This window comes from Diadema setosum, chromosome 8 (assembly GCF_964275005.1).
Source record: "Diadema setosum chromosome 8, eeDiaSeto1, whole genome shotgun sequence".
Taxonomy (NCBI): Eukaryota; Metazoa; Echinodermata; class Echinoidea; order Diadematoida; family Diadematidae; genus Diadema; species Diadema setosum.
In genome coordinates this window covers 8,798,006-8,820,350 of record NC_092692.1, presented here as the reverse complement: position 1 = coordinate 8,820,350, position 22,345 = coordinate 8,798,006, and the positions used below count along the sequence as shown (strand labels likewise).

Genomic DNA, 22,345 nt, shown 5'->3' with positions numbered 1-22,345 from the left:
TCGTTTGTGATGTTCTCTGTTCATGCACTCATATCTTCATTTCCTCAGAGCGGTATATAACCTCATATTTACCTGATATATTGTAGACAGCCAGTTCAAGTTGAAAGCCTGAGTCCACTGAAATGTCGTCCGCTTTGAATTCCACATACATATCTTTAGATTGTATCATACGAGGAGTGGGGTTACCTCTGTAGTAGTTGCTGAACCGCACGACGATCTGTTTAACAACATTTGGGTCCCAACCTACACCCACAGTGAGAAAATCCTTGCTTCCAAGTTCTACAAGGCCAAAGAATATTTGAAAGATTCCAAGTTCGTTCTCGCCGCCTCCATACTGGAATGTCCAAAGCACATATGCGTTGAGCGGATAGTCGTTGGGGTAGTTGTGCGAGGGCAGATAAAGGCGCATTCCGGGTGAAAGCAAAGAATCTGCATGTACAATATTAAAGGAGACCTCCGGATGATTTTCAAATTTTTACATTTGAACATATATAAATTAGTTATACTGGGTACAGAGTTTCAGGATTTATAATGATTGGGATGAAAAATAAGAATGTTTTCGAAGTTTATAACAAATTGCAATGAACAAGGATGATGACATGGCAGCCTCACCATAAGAATGCATGAGATGTGGCTCAAGGAAGCAGCACAAAAGAAGAAGGCATGCATAGATTACACACAGGTGAGCTTGCAAGCATGTGGTATTGTAATGGAATGACACTGCTACATTTCTGAGATATGTGAGGCTCCTATGTCATCAGCTTTGTTCAGTGTAATTTGTTTAAGGCTTTTCAAAGTATTGTTTCTCTGCTCAAGAACCACAATAAATTCTACAAATCTATACATGAAGCTGTTGATTTATGTACTACATGATGTGAAATTATGAAAATCGTCCGGAATGCCCCTTTAATGGCAAAGATTCTTGCGCTTAACTAATTAGGCACGTCAAATACGTGAAAATGTGTTCACAGTCAATACACAGTCAAGTCAAGTATCACCTTCTTATAGGTATATCATGAAACTGTTTAGATCCATGGCTATATCTGCGTGCCTTTTATAATAAAAGTACAATAAAACAGGAACATACTTCTCAGACTACATAATTGTGGAATTGTTTTGTTTGCTTTATTTATGCACTTTCTTCTTCCACTTACAATAACAAATGACAACAAAGTGGCTGCATCTAAAAAAAAAGAGCATGATTATACAAATCAATACAAGAATTGTCAATTCCATAACATCAGTCTGTCATAACATATGAATCAAAGTATCATCTTTAAAAGCATACTGTATTCACCAATAAACCTACACATAAAACTCTTAACCTTACCGTTGTTTACCAAACACGTTTCCTAGAAAAAAAAGTGACAGGGTGCTTTAAAAAAGAAGGAGGAGAAGAGGAAAACGCAGCACCATTGACTACTGGTAGATAGAAGTGTAGGTATGTGCAAGTGACAGTGCGTTGTGTGTGCAGGTGACAGTGCAAGAGAGTGTGAATGCTAATACGCATATTTTAGGCATAAGGTATGCTCTTGACTGAAAGGTGCAATATGCAAATAAATGTCCCTGCAAAACTCATAAACAAAGAAAAGAACGGGAGAGAATGGAAGAAATCGGATAGCATTTTGTTATGGTTCAGGGCCTACCAAGACCTGAAGAAAAGGGGAAAAAAATAAGAAAATAGTTCTTCATTCTCACAAAAATTTAGAAACTCTAACCAACCAATTAATTTATGAACTGATTAAAATTTCCGAATGGTTTAACCCTAACTAGGCCCCTTGACGTTTCGCGCAATGTCTCGCTAACGCGAAAAAAAAAAATCGGCCCGACGTTTCATGAATTTTTTCTTTCGAGTCTCCCGCATCTTTTGATATCAAATTTGCGATGAACGGGCGCGTGGTTCCGAAGTTGCGCATAGATACATACGTGCATGTCAGACCAAAAATAAAATGTTCAAAAACGTGAATTCGTGTACAATTTCAATGCAATCTGTGTGTACAGGCAAATTTCATCAAAGCATGATTATTTTGTGGTTTTATTGATTAAAATCAATTGATAACATATTTTCTTGTTCGGAACAATGTCGCGGACAAATTTCATCGTAAAACAAAAAAAACATAAAGTCGTAAAAATAAAGAAATACTTAAGAAATTCAAAAAACTATAAAATATTTACGATTTTTTTTTTTCTGATTGCACGATTTTTCTCTTACATTTGCTAAGGACACTAAAAAGAATATTTAAACAAAAAATGTGCCTGTTTTGAGCTTTATTTTGTGATTTATACCTAATTGCCTGATTTCATGCATCATTATGCATAAATTAGCAAAATTTAACATAATGATATATATTTTTAATTAACTTCATGGTACTTTAGATTACGTCATAGGCAATGTGCATGCCAATTTTCGTCGCGATCGCGCTGTCGACGGCCGAGATCTGGGGGGGGGGGAGCCCCCCCCCCCCCCCGGCTCTATCATCTACCTAAATAGCCCGGCCCAGTTAGGGTTAAATCAAATAAATTATCATTCAATATTAATAGAACAAATTATATTCATTTTAGAATGGTAAACAAGCGCCAGGGAAATTGTAATATATTCATTGATGGACCCCCCCCCCCCCGGCTCTATCATCTACCTAAATAGCCCGGCCTAGTTAGGGTTAAATCAAATAGATTATCACTCAATATTAATAGAACAAATTATATTCATTTTAGAATGGTAAACAAGCGCCAGGGAAATTGTAATATATGCATTGATGGACATCCTCTTTCTAGAAAAAAAAAAAAAGCCAAATATTCTTGGACTTACCATTAGCATATTAGCATATTTCTAACATACAAAGATCTGTATCCAGAAATATTTGAATACTTTACAAGATGAAAGATCTTCTTTAATACTGAAAGATATCTTTTGATTTCATATAATTAATTAGTTTTCGTTTGGAGAATTGCAGCACATCAAAAATAAACCACTTATTATTAATTAAAAAACGAGCGATTCGTATAATCACTAACAATTATTTGTCTCATACAGAACCATTATTCAACCATCTAAATACTATTCACATTTTACGGTGTTTATAAACAGGTATATTTATGTTTAAATATATGTCCAATCAACTCCCGTCTTCGTTTCAAGATATGTATAATGTACATTCAAATATTCATAATTATCCGACAAGCCATTCACCATATTATCATTTAAATAATCCCAAACTTATGTAAGCTCAAAGTCAATCAGGCATCACGGACCGGATGAATGGAACGCTTTACCGGATTACTTGAAGTTATGTTCCTAAATTCCTTTAAGGCACTTTCTAAGAAATATCTTATTTCAAAATACCATGCATATTAAAAGAGATGAAATAGATTTTTTCTCTTTTAAATCTTGATTCGTTAAGTTGATTTCCCTTTGAAATCATTCATATATTGGCTGCTATAAAATATAATCATTTAATTCATAATAAACGAACGAGGGTTTTCTTCAAATTTTCAAACTACTCAGTATGTATCAACCCACACGCAGAATACGTGTGCATACACACATATACACACATGAGGCACACACACACAAACACACTTAACATAAATACGTGCATGCTCACAACCACTTAATACACATGATCAGAGGTATTAGTAATCATACGACCTCTCACATCCATATAATTCGTTCTAATTGATCTGCAATAATAATAAAAGCACATTTCATCGCACTTAATGCACTTTACTCACAGCTATGAACATGTTTTCTTTTTCTTTTTCCTTTCTTTTCCCCACTGGTGTCCCCTTGCGGACAAACTTAGCACAAAGCATTTCAATTAGTCATTGCCCATTTTGTTTATATATTACCATGTTTCTTATTTCCTTTTTGAGATTCTGAGGCTGCCATCACCATCAAGCATGTGCTTACAGACGGCAGGCTCCCGCATTTTTTTTTTAATTCTTCCTCTTTATTCAGAAACAAGTGTATCGTTGATTCCTTTGATCCAATTGTTATGATTATACTTTAAAGATTGTGATTATGATACTATGAATGTAATATTGTTTTTTTTTTCTATTCTGTTGTTAGATACACGTGTTGTCATTTTTTTTTCATACATGATTATTGGGAAAAAAAAGCAGAAATAAAATCGAACTTAACAGAAGTGAACTGAAGTACATAATAAATCAAAGACAAATATATTAGCTGGAAACATATTTCGATAAGAAAGAGGAAAAAGTTAAGTTCATTGTTTTAGTGGACCACGTAGATTGTTCCAGATATCACGCAACAGTTTTGGGGGTTCACAATTAAGGTGATAGTCTATCTGTGTTGCGAAATGACATACTATCTTCCTCAAATTCTTTCTGTGATTTTGATTAAATGTTGTCCCAGTGGTTTGCACATTAATGCTACAGTCACACACGGCCGGGTAACAGAACGGGTTTCATCCGGGTGAAAATGAGCCGGATTAGTCCCGGAACGGAGGGTAATTTATGCTCTAGTCACACACGGCCGGATTTCGAACCGGCGGGGTCCATAAGGAATTAAAACCGTATCGACCCGGTTCGACCCGTAGATCCCCGTATTGAACCGTACCGAACCGTATAAAAATCCGCTTTTAATCCTTAACTGAATCCTTTTCGACCCCTATTGACCCATGTCAACCCACTTCGACCCATACCGACCCGGATGTAAACCTTGTCATCCGTTGCATGAAGGCAACGCGGTATAAGGCAAGGGTCCATACGGTTTTACGATGCGGGTTGCAGCGGGTCGATGCGAGTCAATGCGGTTCGAACGGGGTCAATTCGAATATCCAATGACCAAAAAATTTTCACCACCGTATCGTAGCCCCCGGAATCCATCAGGAATTGACACGGGTTACGACGCGGGTCAATGCGGGTCTCTACCGCTCGAACCGAGTCGATACGGTTTTAATTCCTTATGGACCCGGTTCGAAATCCTGCCGTGTGTGACTGTAGCATAAGAACACGTATAAACTTTATTCTTCTGGGTACTAAAACCTAAGCCACTCCTTTTTCTTATATACTTACTGCAACTTAGCTCATCACTTCCCCGGAGACAATCTGGTCTGTTGTCACAGATGGCTGATTGGTCATTCAGGAACCGGTGGTCTTCACACAATGATGGACCTAAATTTATGAAAGATAATAAAAGAGTGAGCTGAAATTAGTCGAAGTGGGAAACGTAGAACCAAGGAGGTTCGAGAAATGGAGTCACAACAGTCTTATTCGCTTTGATCCCATGCTCGAAGCCGCCACTCAAAAATATTTGAAGTATGTGTCAAACTGGATCTGCCGCTCAGATGCGAAGACAATTGACTCGTGTCTCATTGCATAATCACCAGCCACTTTCCAAGGAAGATATGTCTTTGTGATGGTAATTACTTTTCGCTATCCCTACTTACAAACGATGGGCGGTAGACAATGGTAAAGGCACGGGGGTGCGCGAATAGAAATTGTTCAAATATTGCTGAAACAGATATCAAAATTACTCGACTGTACGTGTCTGTACGCTAATATGACATATTGATTTATAAAGAACTATACTTGAAGATGATACCATATGTATTATTAGTTCCATTTGGCGGAAATAAGGAGAAAAGTGATAAAACCGGCTTTCCACGAGGGTAAAATTTCAAACACTTTTACAAAATACAGCTCAGATTTACACTTTTGCACATATTTTCGAACGGAATTGACTTTTGTTTTATATGCTTTATCATTAGGTAAAATTTCATTGCATTTGATATATAAACGAGCAGCATATACCCGATATTATGTTAGCGTTAAATATGAATCTTCAGATTGCTCAGAAAGATGGCGGCTTCAAGCATCGAACATCAAAGGCACAAATGCACCTGTGGAATTCTATTGCCCATCCATAGAAAACTGACAGCTGATTGAATGATTATAGTCAGTTGTAACTCCATCTCTCGAATCTCCTTGGTAGAACAACGGAGGTGTGAGTAGCTCTATGAAGGAACTCATCGTTTACATCAGTCACGTCAGTATTTCTGTGTCAACAGCAACGAAAATGCTTGCCTTGAAAGCTTACGTAATTCCAAGCGGCCAGCTGTCGAGACTATTCCCACAAACATGGTATTGCAACCTCGTTTTACATTTTATAACTGCATGCATGCAAATAGTTATCTCACGAAAAATCAACAACTGTTTCGAAAGGAAATCCACCTTAAATTGAACAAACTGCAGAAGAAAGATATGCCTTGCAAAACGACGTAGTATTGACAAAAATCGGATAAGAAATGTTAAGGTATATATGACATTTTGAAATAATTTCACTTCTTCAGAAAAAATTTCTTGACCAGTCCTTATGAATATTCAAATGAGCACGACATCGTCATTTCTTATGATAATAATAATCATAATAATAGTAATGCCAATAATAATAATAATAATAACAATAATATATATATATATATATATATATATATATATATATATATAATTCATAACGCACAACAAATCCATTCAAAGGTGCTGGGGATCTCACAATTACTATTATTTACCAATTTCACAATCCGACGGTATATTACACTTAGGTTCCTACGGCTGCCACATGTTTTCTCTCAAAGAAACTGAGAAAAATGTGCATTTTTGGCTATCTCTTGAGGTCATCGACAGTGTCACAATTTCATATACAGAAATGACCGAAATTTTATATTTCACCTGTGTAAATATGATATAAAACTTGTAATATAAAACTTGCCTTAAAACCACCTAAGATAAAAAAGAAGAAATGTTAACTTTAATCACATTTTTCCCAAATTCCATATATAGCACAAAGGCAAATGTATTAGGGTATGACATCATCAACTCGCTCATTTAAAATATTCATGAAAAAGTGAAATCTCAAAATGTAAAATCTTCCTTAATTCTTATCCGATTTTGTCACTTTGGTATCGTTCTGAAGGGAATATTTTGTTTCTTTCTTTTGAAGTCAAAATTTTGGGGTGTATTTCCTCGTAGATAAAAAAACGAACTATTAATACAACAGTCAGTTGCTGTGTCAAGCCAAACATCTAATGAAACGTATGTTGGATGTTGTTGCTATGGCTCCATCTATAAATGCGTTCAGAAACATCCTAGCAAAACAGTGCAATTGCGAGATAATGTCATGTTTCGAACCTGTAAAGTTCAGACGTAGTTGAAGCCGGAATCCTGTTTCTTGGAAAGAAGAATCAGCAATGAACTGAATCCATATATTGGGAGACGTTAGACTGGAAAATGAAATGGAAGAGAAATTCAAAGTGTTAAAAAAAAGCTGTGGCCTTGTCCTTAGGGGGAAACACTACAGGTCAAAATGTCAAATTGCAGTAATATTATGAGACATGTGGCTGAGTCTGTAGCCTCCATAGTGAATTACGTTGCGAAACTAGAGATATTGATATATCATGCATAATTATATAAAATCTCGCCAAAACGAGGCAGAAATGACGGTTTCGGTCAGAATTCGAACTTGCGCTACACATTATATATAGAATCGCGAGTATAAAGTGTCGCTATCGTTTCACTGAAACGAAAATCGTAAATTGATTTTTGGATGCACTGTTTAAAAATCAGAACAGGCATTTAAACTACTCCCACGGCTATAAAAAAAAAAAAAAAAAAAAAAAAACGTAATAAATGGAGTAAAACTTCTCTGGCTATAGGCATTCCGAAATTGATTTTTGGTTACCCTTTTTAAATATTAGAGCAGGCATGTAAACTACTCGCACGGCTATGAAAAAAAAGAACTTAGTATACGGAGTAAAACTTTTCTGGCATAGGCATTAGCCATAAATTGCGATGAAGAGTGACAAAAAGGGAAAGTATCTAGGGAGAATTTTTTTTAAGTATTAGAATGGAATATATCACTTTCAAGAAGGCAAATTTTCTAATCAAACGAAATAAACAACTGATCATGTGGATGTCTGTGGGTTTATTAAATTGCCTCGGGTCTCTCATCGTCGTGCGTGAACCAAAACGAGATTCCAAACGCAATGGTTGTAAGACCCCGTTTACAGTGCGGGGCCGAGCCTCGCAATTTTGTCCGTTTACACTGCTGGGCTCGGCCGCGCTTTCGATTCAAACCTTTCATTATTTGGTCGTAGTGGCGCTCTGCTTGTAAACTAACGCAATTTGGTATTGTCTGGTTTTCAGACCCTTTGCCAACTGAATTCCGTGGCGACGAAGTCGCCGTTCGGGCAAAAGCCTTTGCCGAAGGAAAAAATCCTTTGCAGGACAAAACCACCTTAAACTATACTAGTTTTCGACGTTGAGGGGGTTAATATCCTGAACAGCGAAAGATACAGGCAGAGGGTTTGGAAGCCAGACTAAAACTGGCCGCGCAATTGGCCGCGCATTTGGCCCAGTTTGCGTTTACACCAAGAAAAGGCCGGGCTCGGCCGCGGCTCGGCCGCGGCCGAGACCACCTCCAGAGCGAGGCCAAATGCGAGGCCAATTTTGGCCTCGCATTTGGCCTTTTGCGCGTTTACACTGAAGCGGGGCTGGAGAAAATCAGTCGAATTAACCTATAGTGGAAACGACTGTGTACAATTGTGTGTATTCGTGTCTGTGCATTTCCCGTGGCCGGACAACAACACTGTGTTCTATGAAATAGTATACCTACCTCAAGTCATCTGGTAAATTATAGCCATCATAGCTTGCAACAAGGTAACCCTCAGGGCTTGATGGAAGTGAACCTTGTCCGATATACAGAAAGTCTGAATTTTCCTCGGTTTCAAATTCAAGAAACTCGATGATCACCGAGTAGTTGGTCGGCACAGTAATCGACCACAGCTGAAATGCGTTGTTCGGATAGTATCCAGGGTAGTTCAAAGATGTCAGATATGTAGAATTTTCTGGATCGAGACTGACTTCAATCTCTGTACGCAAAAGGTGTGAAAATATAGACGGGAAACTGGTTGAAAGGAGATTTTGGATGATTTTAGATTTTTGCATTTGACTATTCATAAACTGGACATACACTCATGTGAAGTGATTTGGATGCGGATTAAGAATATTTTCAAAATTGATAACAAATCATTGATCACAAAGAAAGAAGATGATGACGTAGCATCCTCATGTAAGGATGTATGATCGGGTGCCCAATGGAGCAGAACACAAGAAGAAAGCATGCATAATTTATACACAGGTGAAGCTTTAAAAGTACTATGGTAGAATTGCATTGCTACAATACTGGAATATTTGAGCCTCTAGATATGTCATCATTCTTTTTCAGTGTATAATAATTCGGGACTTTCAGAGTATTGTCTTATCTGCTCAAACGCCACAATGAATTCCACAAATCTATAATCAGCGTTATCGATAGTGCGTGATGTGAAACCTAGGTATTACCTATCTTCATATCACGTGTGACATATCGTCTCTAATACAGCGTTAAATATTTATCGACCTTTTTCGATGTTTTTTACATTATTTCTTTTTGGATGATTGTAAAAGATAAAAATATCTCTTTAAAATGTTTTCTTATCATGACATTCTTTTTGGATGATTGTAGAAGATCAAAATAAAGAATGATCGGCAGTGGTTTTGCACTTCCCTAGTCAAATGTTAATTTGGTTTCACAAAAGTTTCATAACTCCATTAGTAAAATACTATATGACTAATTCTAAATAAAAGTTTGAACATTAGCATTTCTCCACGTTGCCATCTGAAGTAATGAAATAATGTCCTACGATTTTGCCAGAATTCTGTGCGAACTTCTTACAAATCAAGACATGTAATGCTGATATCATAACTGAAAGAAGAATCAATATATCGGAATAAATCTGTAATACTTCACAAGCTTTCCCAAGGGACCTGGAGATCAAGGAAGCCGTCAGTTCAATATGTCAGAAAAAATATCTATCAAAGTACATGGCAATGATTTATGAGAAGAGAAAATCGAGATATACTTGGCGGAGTTTTGCAGCACAATCAGCTCTGCTCATAGGAAACGTTGTTCTGTGGTACAGTTACAGTCCACGTTCATGCTTTTGTATGCCTTACGTAGGTGACATGAGAGTCTCGGGTCAAAAACAATTACGTAAACGAGTTGGTAGTCAGACCAGTCTGTTGGATGATAATTTCACTTGGAATACTCATGTGTTTTTGCTACATACTGTACCAAGATTTCATGAACCGGTGGATATTAAAAGAAAAAGATAATAGAATAAAACTAAGTGAAAGAAGACAACTGGCGAGACTGAGAGAGGAGAAAAAATGCAATTACCACAACATTCTGTAAAATCAAGTTCATTGCTACATTAATTCTTGAATGCTACATGTCAATAGCCCGAAAGAAAAAAAACAACAACAGTAGTACTGTTTAATCAGTTATAGAGTATGCCATTGTCGGCATGGCTTTCGTGTGTGAGTTCAATAACCGATATCCGAAACTAATATAATAGAACGACGTATGACAGATAATTTATTCAAGCCACAGTAATCAAAGGGTTTCCTTACCACAATCGTTCTCATCCTCGTCCTCCAGACATTGAGCTATGCCATCACATAATTGTGAGTTATACCACACGGCGGAATTGGAGCAAACGAACACTTCTGCGAGGTGAAATGATACGTGATGATCAATAATGAATTGTAATCAATGCAGGCGTTAAAAAGAATGTCAACATCAAGAGTTATGAAAAATTCCTTTGAAATGAAGCTCGATCGTTGAGCAGCTGAAAGCAAAATGAATGGAACTCTTACTGCACTGTTTGCTATATGTTGCTCTTTTAGTTGATCGACATGGATTATTCAGGATGGAACTATTATGGTCAACAAAGTGCTGACTGAACCAAAAACATCCTTTGACATTTACGTAATATTCTTGCCAAAACTACCTATTGCTATGACGAAGGATAACTGTTGGCAAAGAAATTCCTTGCAGAAATACCAGGCAGAAGTCAATTCCAACACTCATGAAAAGGTATTGGATACTAGAGCCGGCTATACATCAGATGGAAACACTTGAAATCAGCACTTAATTTTCAGCAACACAAGCCCGATCCCTGAAAATACAAATCAAAAAATTTAATCAATCAATTTGGACCTGCAAAATATGGACCTGCAAAATTTGGACATTATTTTTCACAGGTATGAAATTAGATGAGTTAGACGAGAACTTTATGCTGAGACAATGATGAGAGAATGATCAATTCGACTTGCAAGTAAAGTTTTTTTTTTTCAGTAAATACTTTAAAATTGCGTTTTATGAAAATATTTCGATATTGACCTAAAATCATTTTGTGTGAATTTTGCTCTATGATTCATTGATGTACTTCGTGTTGAAAATTAAATTGAAAATCTTCGATTTACCTGAGCGATTATACACAGTGAGTTCCATCTGGAATCCTGTTTTCTCTTCTCGTGAGAAAGCGTCTGATTCAAAGACTACGTAAATATCTCCAGCTGGCAGAGTATACGGATAGGGAGTGCCCCTAACGTTGCTGTAGAACCGACCCACGTTGATTTCTGGGTCCAAACCGCTGCCCACTTTGAGGGTATCGTTGTTTCCGAGGTTTATGTAGCCGAATACTATCCCATAAATGGCATCTCCTCCGCCATCGTCATATTGAAAGGTCCAGAGAACGTAGGCATGAGGTGGATAGTAACCGGGATAGTTGTGAGAAGACAGAGAGATGTGATCCCCTATTGACAACTGCGTGTCTGCAAGGAGGGAGAAGGGCAGGCATTGAATAAATTTCTACATTGTGTAACGCGCCACTTCAGAATGAGCCACATGTTGCTAAGTGCAAGAACCATGAAACTCCATACTGCTGTTAATGGGGCATTCAAGACGTGTTTTTTTTTTCTTCATAATTTCACATCATGTAGTACATAAATCGACAGCTCTATGTGTAGATTCGTGGAATTTATTGTGGTCCTTGAGCAGAGAAACCAATCTGAAAATCGGAAACAAATTACACTGAACGGTGTTGATGACATCAGAGCCTCACATTACAATACCGCTTGCTCAGCAAGTTCACCTGTGAAGAGTCTATATGCACTATATGCATGCCTTCTTCTTTTGTTCTGCTTCCTAAAGCCCCAACTCATGATTCTTATGGCGAGGCTTCCATGTCATCATCCGTATTCATTGCAATTTGGTATAAATTCTGAAAACGTTTTCATTCCTCATCCCAATCACTATAAATTCTGAAAGTCTGTACTCTATGTTACTAATTTATAATTGTTCAAATGCAAAAGTCTGAGAATCACCCGGAGGTCAAATTCAAGGAAAAGAAAAAAAAAATGATGGATAAATTCACAGTTGGATTTTCCACTTTCTTTAAAGGCTTTTACTAAGTTGAAATATTCTTCCACGGTTATTCCTGTTGAAAAAAAAAATACATTTCCTATTTTCAAAATTAGATATAAAATGTCTGTATATTTACGGGGGGGGGGCTCTTTCATTATAAGGTGTTTACATTTTGAGAAACGCCTTCTAGCCGCGAGTTCACAAACTGCGTCCCCCACTGCTGCTCAAAGCTAATCGACTGATATTGACGTTATGCAATGAAAATGTTCGTTGTGAAAATTGGAATTAACATGAGCGATGAATCATTTTCCATTCTAAATTTCCATGAAATGTAGCTTTTTTTAAACAAACAAGAGAAATATTTTGCCCAAACGTCTAATGGGAAGTAATTCCTGCCCAATTGGTAGCTGTACACAACATAATATTATAAGTCCTTGCTCACGTGTGGATCTATCATAATCAGCACTGTGTATACACTTTATGTACACCCATTTGATCACTAACACTTGTTATGTCCAGATCAACAGAACTAAACAGCATTTTATTCTTAAAATAATATCCACGATACGTGAAGGTACGATTGCATGCCTTCTTTCCGCGATATGCCATTAAAGCAGCCCGAGCTATTTCAATCCTCATTGTGCCTTAGGTGCCGTTTAGCGCATAAAACACCATACACTTTGAGCACAACGTTTAATCACCCGACACAGAGAGGTTTCAGTGATGTTCACATCGCCCTTAGTGACGACGGATGGGCTACTCTCCATTTCAAATATTAAAGACCTACAGTTCCTCCAACACATAAACGCACACACGCACACACACACGCACACACACACACACACACACACGCATATATATATATATATATATATATATATATATAATACGTAATCCATTTACATTAGTAATTATCTCTTTTCTAACAGAAAATCAAGAATTGAATCGAATGTACTTTTGTACGAACCATATGTCTTGGTATTTCATAGTCTTAATGCAAAGGTGCAACAACATCAATTGAAAAATAAAATAATTCTTGAGAGGATGTCACAAGTGAAAAATCACTATATATATGAACTTTTTTTTAAAAAAATACGTAAACCATTTACATTAGTAATTATCTCTTTTCTAACAGAAAATGCAGATTTGATAACTACTATCGCCTCTTCACCAACATGAACAGCTGCATTCTTACCAACAAGAATTGAATTGAATGTACTTTTGTAAGAACCATATGTCTTGGTATTTCATAGTCTTAATGCAAGGATGCAACAACATCAATTGAAAACTAACAATTCTTGAGAGGATGTCATAAGTGAAAAATCACTATAATTATATATATATATATATATATATATATATATATATATATATGAAGAGTTTGTTTACAAAAACCGATAAGTCCATTTTTGAAGATTTTGAAGTACGGTATTTGTCATAAAGTACAAAATAATACCTTTTAAATGATATATTGGTCACTACATAATATAAAGGTACATTTTGGAAGTTATGGTCAAAAGAAGCAAAAATTTTCTTATTATTCTCTTTATTTTTCTTGACCTTTAATCGCAAATATCTCCATTTGGCAAATATGGACTTATCGGTTTTTGCGAACAAACTCTTTATATATATACATATACATGTATATTTATATATATATATACAGTACATACACCTGATAGAGATGCACAGCTACTGTAAAATACTAGTTGTAGTCCATTGTACCAAGCAATGTATCTGACTGTATTCTTAATAGTTTGTACCGTTATAGGCAATAAACTCATAATATTAATCTCTAGTTTTTACTGTTGTGATAAGTACGTTACTTTTGCATACATTCTTCATCTTTGCATAATTACTTTATCATCCCAGGTATTTTGTGTCAAATAGCCTTTTATCTTTGTACATTTAGGCCTACTGCAATATAAGACTTTAAAAAAATGGAATTGAAACTATGGCAATCTTGTTATCGGTGCTAACGGCAAAACATTCTCAAACGTACCCCCAGCGGTATAACTACTGAATGCAATGCTTACTTTATGAAGGAGACCTATGCATAAGAAGTGTGTGAAGTAATACTGCGATAACATAATTGCAACTGATGGGAAATGCGAAAACTAAGTTACCCCCCCCCCCCCAAAAAAAAAAAAAAAAAAGAATAAAAAAAAAAATACGCAGAAGTATTGCAGTCTCAGAAACAACATGCTCGTGGTTGGTACGTGATGTTTCACATATCCATTACAACACTGTTTTATCTCTGTTGTAACTTGTGTTGTAACTGCTGTTGTAAGTCTGGAAGTTACAACGCCGCTAAAACAGTTGTAAATCGGTATTCTGAAAACTGTTTTAACGGTTTTGTAAGTCGTGAAAACCACACCCATCGCAACAAATATATCCAATAGGAAATATTGTTAGAAGTAGCACCTCAGACATTTTAACCAATAAGATTGCTCCCTTGGGCAAATGCGTCTTGCTTAACTTTGCGCGTTTGAACAAGCGCTCATTCTCTGGCCTGCGCAAAAATAGGACAATGGCATGCGCAGGTAAAGAGAGCCAGATATAAAATAAAGTTACAACAGAAGCTTGATCATTTATGTTCTGACGTATAGTTCGTGCGGAATGGGGATTTAAAAAGCTATCTCAAACTGAGTCTTTTTATCTAAAATTTTGTTGAAAGATAAATAACATATTTGTAATTTCATGGTTTATGGGGAACTAGACGCTTAGTAAGCAGGCCCTTCCCATATCATGTAATAATGATTATTATTATATTCATTATTGTTATATTAAGTTGATTATTATTATTATTATTATTATTATTATTATTATTATCATCATCATTATTTGCACATGGTTGTCCATTACAGGGATGGGAAAATATCACGCTTGTGTTTTGTTAGCTGTAATTGTTTGTTCACGGCACTCACGGCATTCAGAAGATTAGATCTAATTGACTTCCTGATATTTGGGGAAAAAAAATTAATATCCAATGTCTGCTTTTTGAAACTTCTCTGAGAACAAGCACTTAAGAAATATCTTTGAAACACCCGAAGGTACTCAAAATGAATTCTTATTGGTAAATAGTAGAATCATAAAAGTTTTATAGTTTGAAAGATGAATAATCATAAACGGTAACATAGATAGAGTTAAATGACTTTTACTTCTTTTATAACTGAGGAAAACTTTTTTTAAAGGAGGTCTCTGGCATGGTATAGGACGTTTTGTATTTATAAGTTTGTATTTTACTGCTTAAAACAAACTGCCGGCGGTGCCGGTAACCTTTCTGTTCATGTGTTTGTGTTTTCACCTATGTGCATATTATGCTACGCGTATATTTGCAAGGTTACTGTTACCAAATTTTATATTGCGGAATGAGTTTACATTTTGTCAAACTGCTTTATCTTTTGCCATTCTGTACATATATATATTGTTTTTACATTTTGTATATTTTTTTTTGTGTTCTGAACTCGCATACCACAATACTAAGTTAATAAATCATCTCACTATACAAACACAAGTTGAAACGAAAGTTACGACAGAGTTAAAACACCTTCCACGCTGTTTTATCTCAGAAGCACAAATTTGCGCATGTCTGTACTAGTACTTCGATCAAAACCATTGTAAGCTTTTGATCTCAAAACAATCCAAAGCAACTCCTTACCCTGGCAAATTGAGTCAACCAGACAAGTCTTGGTAAACCCTTCTGCAATTTTGTAAGCAAATTCAAAATAGTGAATGATGGATTTTTGAGAACATTGTTTTAAGCTTCAATACTCACTGCAGCCTTCCTCATCCTGCCCTCTGAGACAGTCAGGACGAAGGTCACAGACTGCTCCCGGGTCATTGAGAAACGTATGATCGTTGCACAAGGATGGACCTTCAGATCAACACACAACACAAAACAAAATGATTTACAATAAGGTGATTCGGACGGGGTTTGTTGGAAAATAGCATCAAGAACTGGTTCCAGGAAATAAATGAACTTGATAGGCCAACTATACCCTTCTCATTGCAACCATATTTATAACGCGCTATTTCCGGTCGCGATCAGCGTCATGACTAAAATTTTGAAACATATTAAACGCATTATTTACCATTTGCAGGTGAAACAAAAACCCAGTTTTAGTGCTTCAAAGTAGTTATAAAATGTAATTTAGGGATAAAAACAACCAGTGTAGAAAAAAGTTTATCAGTATAATCGATTTTAAGTATTATTAAACATACTGAAATAACATATATTGAAATATAAAAAATGTAAACAATAGCTACAATAAAATTGTCTCTAGACTAAACCGTCTACAATTATGGTTTGATAAGAAAGATAGTGATATTTTCTTATATTTTAGGCTTTATTGCAAAGTTTTATATGATGGGATGTTTTGTGACATAACTGATTTACACATATACATCAAACATGATTTATCGAGAAAAAAAAACGTTTCTAATGGTAAACAGCACCTTTAATTTCAATAGTCTGTATCCCACAACGTCCCTCGTGTAACCCTTGTTGCATGCTATAAGCTTTTGTTTTGCCTCTCTCTACAAATCAAATTCGTTAAAATTGAAGAAACTTACACCTGAACCCTCACCCCTCTGGATAATATATTTCTTTCAGCTTTTGTTTTGTTTTGATTTGTTTTGTATTTGTTTATTTGAATGATTTTCTTTTTCACCAATTGTGACGCGCTGCCGTATATAAAATTGGTCTTGTAATATGTACACTATTAAGCATACAGTCATGCCATGCACAGATCAACTCTTTGCAAATAATCATGACCATGAGAGTTTTAACTGTGAGAACGCTGAATCCAAACGACGCGACCCTGATCGCTCTACATGAGAACGGCACTATTGTCAAAAAAGACAGCCATTCTTGTACTTTCAGTTTTTAGAGGAAAAATATTAGTTTCTGTTCCAGTTTCAATATTTCATACTTTCCTATATCAACGTTACATGAAAAATAAAAGCAGGATTTTGGTAGCTTGTCAATGATCAACAAATAAAATAATATAACTACATAATATAGGCCCTACGCAGTAATTATACTAATTGGACGGAATCGAATTTAGATTCAGAATACCAAATAAACGAAATAAGGAATGCCTAGATAAAAAAGCAACTCTAAAATGTTAATCATGAATATGAAAGAATTTTCATTCGTTTTTAGAATAAGACATAATTTGTAAATCATTTCTCCTTTTTGGTACGCACAAGGCTGTTGTTGCGTTAGAACAATAACAAGTACATTACGTCACATGTACAATTAAGATCATTTCAAGAACATTTGTAATCAAGAACATTCACACGCATTTTAGATTGGAGGTTGAGAAGGCGGTTTCGAGCCAGAACAGAAAGTATCAATTGATCTTTCTAAATCATATGCCATGGCTCGACACTAACTTTTTTGTTTGGTGGCCCGATGGGGCCACCAAAATCCTAGATTTCAGATTTTTGGTGGCCCGAGAGAAAAATTTGGTGAGTCAAATATTTAAGATTTATGATAGTAAGAATTAGAAGTTGGACATATCTACTCATAAACTTCAACAAACTTTCAACACTCACTCTCAGGCACTCATTCAGTCCTTTTCATCCATCCTTTGAACAAATTTAACTGCTAATTTCCGGCGCAAAAAGTTACGAATTTTATTGACATACTTTTCAAAAGGCCACCGGGCCACCGTTAGTGTCGAGCCCTGCATATGCCCTTGTATGCAAGACACTCAACACAATAATTTGTGCTTTCATGATAGTTTGCTAGCTGTAGATAGGCACGTTTAATCAATGCCATTCTGATTTTATTCAATCCAGAAGAAGTGCTTTTTTATATTCCTATATTCCTCTATATATACATTGTACCTGACAAAGTGAGTAGCTTATCGACAAACGTCATATATTTCAAACCTGAAACATTAACTTTCAGTCTCAGCTGGAATCCTCTGAATGTCAAAGAAGAGTCGCTGGAGAAACGAATCCAGATGTTTGTAGACGCCAACCTTATAAAACAATCAGAGCAATAATTTAAAGTGAAAACGTAGTTCTAGTAAGGGTTTAAGAACCTGTCTTGCACCATTTCATATTTGCTTGCAATATATCGAAAGAGTCTACCAAGAAACTCACCCAGCTGACACGATATGCCGGGATGATGCGTTGTTTAGGAGTATTTTGAGATCAAAAATAAAAGTCGGTTAACTCGGTCTCAGGGACAACTCGGCCCTATTTCAGACAATTTATACGCTGTTCGTGATCATTACATTCCATGCATAGGCGCACTTTAATTTTATTGTCGCGCCAAAGAGGTTCTTTGGGTGCGTTCGAACGCTCTAAAGCGAACCAAAGCGAACTGAACTAAAGCGTACCGTACCGTACTGTGCCAGTTTGGGAGCGTTCGAATGCTCTGTTGAGAAAGCGTACCTCTCGAGTTATTTTTAGAAAAGGTCACGCTTGTTTGTAGCAAGAAGGTCATTCACCTTGCGCTTGACCTACTTACAGCTGTCCCGAACAAAGAGAATGATGTTTTTGCATTGTGACGTATGCGCATGATACGCGCATGCTTTACAACGAACTTTTGGTACGCTTTGGTACGCTTTTGGAGCACATCGGGAAGTGATCCACTTTTGGCTCGGTACAGTACGGTACGGTACACTTTAGGAGCGTTCGAACGCTCCCCTGGCGCGGTACGGTACGGTACAGTTCACTTTAGGAGAGCGCTCGAACGCACCCTTTGATGCGCGCGTTGAATCAACTTGGCCCATAACTATACGACCAGCCAGAACGCGAAGCACTCCCATAGTACAACACTGTACAATCCAGAGGGACAACTCGGCCCCGCCATCAAAGTGAGGCCGAGTCGTTCCCGAGTCCGAGTTGGCCTGATCCCAGTTCGGTAAGTTCTGAGATGCGAACATTTTTGGTTAATATTTCGCATTTTCGTCGTTACCCAACGAATATCTTGTTATAACAGCGTTATTCCACACATCTAATATATAGTGGGACTCTTGTAAAGCGCACATTTCTACCTAAAAAAGATACTCAAGGCGCTATAGAACAGAGTACATATTGTGTCACTTTACAACAGTATCACAGAAAATAATAAGACAATAAACTAACAAACAATAGGCCTATATACGTACACATACTAAACATACAGGTATACAATATTATCAATTCAAATTAAAAATATATGTCTTGAGATACTTTTTGAAACTATCAATGGAAGATGCTTCTCTAAGACATTTCTTAGGCATACGAGTATATTTTGTAGCGAAATTTGACAATTTTGCAGGCGTACCAGAACTATGCTTTGCCCTTGGCAATTGGCTATGTCTGATAGCTTTAATTCCTTTACCTAACCCCTTCCCTTAGAATAAGCTTTTTCTTAAGGTACTCCATGCTAAATATGTTTAAAACGACAATGCCGTGCAGATGAGAAAATCTGGTTAATTACCATTCTTCTCAATAATTGCACTTTCATATTTCATCATAATATGTAAAAAACTGATATGTACATCATTTATGTGCCCTTTGACCTGCATAGTACACATATATATACACGTATATATAAATATAGAATATTGTATTACATATCTTGATTGATTTTGTTTTCATTTATATTACAAACGCGATAAGTTAGATATACAAAATACAGTATAATCCGAAGTAGAACTTTTTTTTTCTATTTTGTATGTGTGTGTGTATATAATTGCTGGGTTTTTTTTTTGTGTGTGTGTGGTTTTCTTTGTCGACGCGTGTAAGTGCGTAATGACATCAAAAATACAAACCAAATGTCCCTAGGCTGGTAAGTGCCACCATAAACCCCTATCAGATAGCTGTCGGGATCGGACGGAGAGAGGCCGTTTCCAATTTCCAGAATGTCAAAGTCAGCTTCGGTTTCCATGTCCAGAAACGAGATTATGATCGAAGTATTAGGCATGGTGTCCACTAGCCAAAGATTGACCACATTGTTCGGGTAATGGTGTGGGTAATCTGGAGAGTGCACGGTGACTGATTCTTCTGCGTTGAGGCTGACCACTGCGGGCATGTACACAGAGAAACATAGGAAGCCGATGGGAGGTACTCATAGAACATGACAACTCATTGTTTGGATTCATTGCTAAGGTTATTGTGATCAATTTGACAATTTACCGGAATACTGATGTCATATGAGCTGATCTTGCCAATCTCTGCATGTGGAGATTAGTCACTGATTTCAGCGGAAGGAATGGATAAGGATAGTCACTGACAAAGGGCCGAATGCATAAAACAAGCAATTGCTTGTAAGCAATTGCTTCAAGCAAAAGCACAAGCTCGTCTAGCAAAAGGTCTAGCTCAAGCAATTCCTTAAACCCATATGCATAACCTTTTGCTAGTGCTTATACCTTTTGATTGTCCGGCACAAGCAATTGCTTGCGTCTTCAACGTCGCGCCTGTGCGAACACAAGAACAAAGGCGAGTGTGGCAGCATGTACTTGAAAGGAAATGTGTGTACGGAAACATTTCATGACATACTAGTAGCAGAAGAGCTATGAAATGACACTCATAAATGCACACACAGACGCACAAACACATCTATACACACACATGTACTGGCTGATTCCCATCACTACTTATAGGGCTCACACCCATAAATATTTCCCCATAGGGATGTGTGTTAAAAATCAAATTTCAAAAAATTCTGTAAAACAGCTGGGAGAAATGAGGTGTTTCAGCTTCACTAACCTGGATAAGTTAGATATACCCTTTCATCCATCAAATTCTCAGGGTGGATAATTCAGTTCAAATTCTGTCCAGGGGTCCGCAAAGCCAGACTACGAGTTCTTATCACTCAAAAAATCACCCATTTTCCGTACACGTACCCAATGAAATATAGTCCCCTCAAATTCCATCAGAAAAGCTTTCATCTTCCAACCAAAATGCAATTTGGAGAGGAATTCATATTCAATATCTACAGCTATTCAGTTTTTTGCCAAACTACATCATTGATTTTTAATCAATTTTTTTCTTCATTTATTTTGGTATCTTTGGTACGAATTTGTGAAGGGGCCTGGGGCATTCCCTTGTATTTACGGGTGTGAGCCCTATACAGTATAAGCCTGGATCTGCCACACGCACGTGGAGAGAGGTCTCCTCCTCCCCCGGAGTGAGACATCCTACCTGCTTTTCATCACATTTTGCGTGCTAACCACTGGACATCCCGTTGTTGAAACGAAAAAGTTTGTTATACTACTTAGGAGTAATTTATTGAAGATTGATATCACTCCTGCACAAGTGTGGTCTTTCTTTTATGAATATGAAAATGATACTTTTAAAAAAAGCAAAAGCTCAAGCTCATTTTACAGAGCTTGGCAAATCGTAAGCAATAATTGCTAGCAAGAACAAGCAAAAGGTACATTTTATGAATACGTTTTTACGTAAATGCTTGGTCTCTAAGCAATTGCTTGCGGGCAACAAGCAAATGCTTGTGCTTGCTAGCAAAAGCTTCTGCTCGCAAGCAATTGCTTGTTTTTATGCATACGGATTCGAGTAAAAGGCTGGCACAAGCAATTGCTAGCGTTTATGCATTCGGCCCAATGTCATGGTATGTGGGGAATATTCTTGTTGTGGAATATATGATTTTCAATTCATTCCAATTCATTTATTTTCATACTCCTCGTATATGAATGTCACATCAGAAATAATAATACAGGTTCTTTTACCTTTTACTGTTGTAAAAAATGTGCAAAAACGAACAATATACATGGTAATAACACATCAATTGAAATGATAACTGGTCGAAATCGAATGTGGTCGAACAAAGAGAAGTATAACGGGACCTACATGAAAGCAAGCTTGTTTGGCTGTAAGCCCCAAGTAGTCAGTGTTTGTGAAAAAAGAAACGGAGAACGGATAGAGGATAAGACCAGGCGAGTGAATCGTACCAAATAAGAAAAGCGGGGACGGTATGCCTTTGTGATTAATAAAAGAAGAAAAAAAAAACTATAGTAAGAGAGACAAATTTAGTAGTAATTGCAAAATATTTTGCAAATAAGCCATTCTCAGTGTGTAGGCAGCAGGTAACTCAGGTAGACGAGGAGTTTG

At 36.7% G+C, this 22,345-nt stretch overlaps 1 protein-coding gene across 1 annotated transcript in view; it reads right to left on the bottom strand.

Moving 5' to 3' along the window:
- The window catches only part of LOC140231790 (uncharacterized), a 176,157-nt gene that overhangs the window by 53,044 nt on the left and 100,768 nt on the right, over nt 1-22,345 (bottom strand). Inside the window, exons 36-44 of the mRNA XM_072311946.1 lie at nt 20,050-20,299; nt 18,173-18,264; nt 16,050-16,148; nt 11,329-11,679; nt 10,474-10,569; nt 8,636-8,891; nt 7,153-7,244; nt 5,038-5,136; nt 73-429 (exon numbers count right to left, since the gene is read on the bottom strand). Coding sequence (XP_072168047.1) covers nt 73-429; nt 5,038-5,136; nt 7,153-7,244; nt 8,636-8,891; nt 10,474-10,569; nt 11,329-11,679; nt 16,050-16,148; nt 18,173-18,264; nt 20,050-20,299 — 1,692 coding nt within the window. The remainder of the gene's footprint in view (nt 1-72; nt 430-5,037; nt 5,137-7,152; nt 7,245-8,635; nt 8,892-10,473; nt 10,570-11,328; nt 11,680-16,049; nt 16,149-18,172; nt 18,265-20,049; nt 20,300-22,345) is intronic.